Source organism: Salpingoeca rosetta, assembly GCF_000188695.1.
Source record: "Salpingoeca rosetta unplaced genomic scaffold supercont1.11, whole genome shotgun sequence".
In the NCBI taxonomy this organism is placed as follows: Eukaryota; class Choanoflagellata; order Craspedida; family Salpingoecidae; genus Salpingoeca; species Salpingoeca rosetta.
In genome coordinates this window covers 974,496-979,201 of record NW_004754923.1, presented here as the reverse complement: position 1 = coordinate 979,201, position 4,706 = coordinate 974,496, and the positions used below count along the sequence as shown (strand labels likewise).

At 54.5% G+C, this 4,706-nt stretch overlaps 2 protein-coding genes across 2 annotated transcripts in view; one reads left to right on the top strand and one right to left on the bottom strand.

The window, feature by feature from the left end:
* Window positions 1–657, top strand: part of PTSG_04919 (uncharacterized protein) — a gene marked incomplete at its 3' end in the record, with an annotated part of 3,363 nt that extends 2,706 nt beyond the window's left edge. Inside the window, exons 3-4 of the mRNA XM_004994179.1 lie at window positions 288–307; window positions 521–657. Of these exons, the coding sequence (XP_004994236.1) occupies window positions 288–307; window positions 521–657 (157 nt within the window). The remainder of the gene's footprint in view (window positions 1–287; window positions 308–520) is intronic.
* A 205-nt stretch (window positions 658–862) lies between these two features.
* PTSG_04918 (uncharacterized protein) lies at window positions 863–4,296 on the bottom strand. Its single transcript, XM_004994178.1, has 2 exons — window positions 3,097–4,296; window positions 863–2,610 (listed from the first exon to the last, which is right to left on the bottom strand). The coding sequence occupies exons 1-2, from the start codon at window positions 3,755–3,757 to the stop codon at window positions 1,613–1,615; spliced, it is 1,659 nt and encodes a 552-aa protein (XP_004994235.1). The 5' UTR covers window positions 3,758–4,296; the 3' UTR covers window positions 863–1,612.
* Window positions 4,297–4,706: the final 410 nt, after the last annotated feature.

The window sequence follows — 4,706 nt, the reverse complement described above, 5'->3', positions numbered from 1 at the left end:
AACACTACGGTGTGATTGGTATGCTCCTTTTAGCTAACCAGCCAGCATCGATTCTTCCTTAGAGACGAGTGGGTTTTCGGGTTTTCACCAGCCTTTGGCACTGGTCACGGGGTCTCATTTGGGCAAGCCCCGTCCCGCGTTCTCATGAAAAACCTGGAAGCTACGTTGGAACATGTTCTTGGCGGGGTGAGTAAGACGCAAAGATATTTACTTGAGACCGTCCAGTGACACTACATCGCTATGACGCCGTAGGCCCCCTCTTTAACCCCGATCATTTCATATAATAGTCTGGGCGGTTACAAACACGGTGTGTGTGTGTGTGTGTGTGTGTGTGTGTGTGTGTGTGTGTGTCGTGTGTGTGTGTGTGTGTGTGTGTGTGTGTGTGTGTGTGTGTGTGTGTGTGTGTGTGTGTGTGTGTGTGTGTGTGTGTGTGCCTGTCTCTGTCATTGCAATTCCCTCGGTCCCTCCTCTATTCACACACTCTCCTTTTCCAACACACCACCACCACGTGCACGTGCAGGCATGAATCTGACAAATGGGCACGAGCAGTCGCAGCTGTGGTTTAACGGCGTCATCATTGTCACTGTCATCATCCTCGTTGTCCTCTTCCTCATCGCCTTTGTCATCTTGCGAAGAGCAGGCCTCTTCAACCTCTAGAGAAGTTTGTGTGTGTGTGTGTGTGTGTGTGTGTGTGTGTGTGTGTGTGTGTGTGTGTGTGTGTGTGTGTGTGTGTGTGTGTGTGTGTCTTGTCGCAGGTTCGTGCAGTGTTCACAGCTCAACACAACACACGCAAACAGACAAATCACGATCATCCTGAGTGTCGTTTAACGAACGCGTTCAGGCCTCATCACCATCGTGTTTAGGGTTCACACTTTACAATAAAACTGCTTTGCGCTGTGTTTATTTGATAGACGCGAGCAACATGTCATCTGTATGTACACGAGCGTTGGCGGGGAAACCGCCAAGAACAAGCGACAAGCATGGAAGAGGAAGGAAGAAAGGAAGCAACAGGGCAAACAGGAAAAAAAAAAAGAAAGAAAGAAAGAAAGAAAGAGGGGAAGCCGTAGAGATGCACCATCGCCACCACAAACATAAATCATGATGGTTTGGGAGCGTGGATCAACACACAAAAACTGTGTCGTGCAACCTGTGCACACATAGGTGCGAAAAAAAAAAAGTGTCAAATAGCATAAGAGGGCAGAAGCATCATCAGCAAGGCATGTGCCTGCTGTTGTCTGCGAGTGGAATCGCCTAATCGAATCAAAGGGGATGGCATGGACAATTTGGGGGAAAAGCAAGGAAACGAGTGTTGTCGTTTTCGGGGCTTTCAGAAAGGTCAAGTAGATAGGCCAAACCACAGATATCATGCATGTGTTTGCTGGCGTGGATCGAGAAAGACAGACAGAGAACGGGGGTGGGGAAAAAAAAAAAGGAGAGGACAGGGACGATGTCTCTGGCGCTCTCTGAGCAGTACACGTCACATCCCCTCCTTGTTCATCCTGTATCGTATATCCCGGTCTCCGTGTGATGGCGGCTGTTGTCGTTATCGTGAAGCGAAATTGCATTTACGTGTTGTTTGCTATAGCGGCCGTGTGTGATGGGGTCGTGTCGTTTAGCGCTGCTGATGCTGCTGCTGCTTGAGCTGCTCTTGGAGCTGGGCGACGAGGGCGTTGAGGCGGTGGTTCTCGCCTTCCAGCTGGCAGTTCTTGCTGTGCAGCTGCCGGTTCTCGCTCTCCAGGTGCGACACGCGCATGCGCATGTTGTTGGCCTCCTTCTTGCGCTTGAGGCGGTTGCGCTTGGAGCGGATGCGCGCCTTCTCGTTGCGCACGGCCTTGCGCTCGCTCGCCGTCAGCTCGCGGCCCTCCGCCTTGCTCTTCTCAAGCATCTTGCGGATGTCCGCGTGCATCAGCGAGAGGTCCAGAGCCTCGTCGTTGTCGTCCTCGTTAGCGTTGGCGTTGGTACTGCCACCACTGCCGCTGGCTGGGGTGGAGGGCCCCGTCACGGCCTGGCGATCGTACACCGACGAGCGGGTCGATTGCGATTGCGTTGTTGTGGTGGTGGATGACGTCCAGGTTGAGGCAGGAGACGCGCGGCTGGAGGAGGATGAGGAGGAGGGCGAACCAGGAGCAGCGGCGTCCCGGGTCTTCTTGGTCTGTTGCTTGTGCTGCTGCTGGCGGCGCACCTTGGAGCGGGTCACCATCGACGGCTCTGTCTTGGCGCGCTTGGTGGGCAGCTCCTCTTGATCGTTGTCTTCAAAGAGGTTGAGGCCATCATCAAAGTTGTCTTCGTAGTTGTCGTCGTGGAGAAAGCCATCGACGCGCGGCTGGTTGCTACCCTCGTACGGTGAGGCAGGGAAGGAGAAGAAGCCACTCATGTGGTCCGCTGTGGAGGCGGTTGGAGAGGGGGACAGCGACAGCAGCGAGCCAGACGCGGGGTCGGACTCGAGGTCGTGTCCGGGGACGCCGTGAAAGCACTGGGACGCTTCACGGGTATCAAAGAGACCAACCAAGCGGGCACCGTCAGGGTGCCCAGCAAACATCAGGGAACGTGTCATCCTGGTGCTGCTGCGGCTGTTGTTGTTGTTGTTGTTGGTACTCTTGTGCATCTCTGCTGTGAATGGAGTGGCGTCGTGGTGCGGGGGAGAAGAAAGATGAGTGGGAAGGAAGGACGAGGAGGAGGAGGAGAAAGGGGAATGACAAAGTGAAGAGGGGGCAACGCCATCGGCAACAATGGTGTCGTTGACGTTGTCAAACGCAACGCCACGCATGACGGTGTCAAGGTCGAACGACGCAAGCACGTCGTCATCATCGGCCAAGAAAAAGGGTGGCGTGGGCGATGGAGGCGGCGTCAACGACGACACAAAGCCCGATGACGACGACGACGACATTGACGGAGAGCACGGGGGAGACGCAAAGGCGAAAGAGGGGGAAGAATGGTGGTGGTGGTGGTGGTGTGCAGTAGCGTCAATGACAGCGTTGCGTGTACAATGGGAGGAAGAGGAGGAGGAGGAGGAAGCAGGGGTGGTGGAAAGCGGTAAGGGAACGAGCGCGCCACGCAACACACCGTCATCCATGATGGTGGTGGAAGCTGCTGTACCTTGTGGCGGAGGAACACGAGAAGCGCTGTGCACTTGCCCAGAGAGCGGGGCCGTGGAATTGGAGGTGGAGGTGGAGGAGGTGTAGCGAGCACCATCATCCATCAAGAGGCTGTCGTTGCACGCCAATCCCGAGTCATCATGGGCATTGGCGGCAGAGACGGGGAAGAGGAGGTGGTGGGGAGATGGCTGTGGCTGCTGCTGCTGCTTGGCGGTTTGGCGCAGCGGCATGCACATCGTCCTGTCATCGCCAGCGTTGTTGTTGTTGTCACCAAAGGGGGCATGTGGAGGCGACGCGTCGTCAGCAAACGTGGACGGAGACAGGCCGGAGCTGGACAACGCCAGGTCCGGAGAAACGGCTCTGTCGTTGTCGTTGTTGCTGTAGTCATCAAAGGCAAGCGCGGCCGAGGCCTTGTGCTGCTTGTTGTTGTTGTTGTTGTTGTTGTTGTAAGCCGCCGTCATCATGGTTGTGGCTGAAGACGGGGTTGGCGATGACAATGCCGGAGCATCCACTCCTTTCTCTTCCACCTCTTGATATTCCAGCTTCACGGCCGCGCATGGGCGGGCACTGCGTTCCAGTCGCTGTTGTGCAGAGGAACACCACCAATCGTCAGTGTTGTGCATTGGTGATGAGTGGGACACATGGTACGAAGAAGACGACATGGTGGGTGGTGGTTTGCTTTGGCGTTGGTGTTGGGATTGGTGTTCGCGATCAACAAAGTGATCGTGGTGTGGAAAATGGGTGGTGTGTGTGTGTGTTGTCGTGGTGGGAAGCGGGAGAGATGGTTGTTGTGAAGAAGGATAGAGAGAGAGAGAGAGAAGTGAAGAAGATCTTGATGAGCAAGGGCGACGACGACGACAGAGCAAGCAAAAGTAATTGATGACAAGGTTTGCTCATGCACAGAAACACAAGCAACAGAGAGGACAGAGAAGTGAGGAGAACAAAAAAGGAGGTTTGAAACAGGAGAAGAAGGCGATGGTGGGTGTGTTTTGCGTTGCTTGATGGACGGATGGATGTTGTGTATGGGGTGTGGGGTGTGGGCTGCAACTTGGTGCAGGTGTGGGTTGTGATGTCAAGCAAGGACGCGCAAGTTGTCAGAGGCTCACCAACGACAGCGACGAACAACGCAAGCAGGCGAGCTGTGTGAGGTTTGGGGTTAAAGGGTTGGTGAGGAAAATGACAGGTGCGCAGAGGCTGCGTGAAGCAGGAGAGAAAGGCGCACAAGAGAGAAAAAAAAGGCAAGCAAAGAAGAAGACGCAAGAAAGAGAGGAGAAGCGCGAACGTTCGCGTTGCTCGCAGAAGACACACCCAAAAATAGTTATGCAATGCCATGGCGTATCCACCAGTGCGCCACGCGTTCAGCAAAACAAAAGCAAACCGGTTTTTGTGTTTTGCTTTGTGACGTGATGATGAGTCAGCAATACTAGATTCACGATAAAGTGTAGTGGGCATTTTTGGGTTCGCTCGGTTGGTTGGTGATGATGGAGGATGGATGATGATGGGTGTTGTGTATGTGTGTTGTGGATGTGTGCTGCGTGTGTGTGTGCGTGTGTGCTGCGTGTGTGCTGCGTGTGTGTGTGTGTGTGTGCGTGTGTGTGTGTGTGTGTGTGT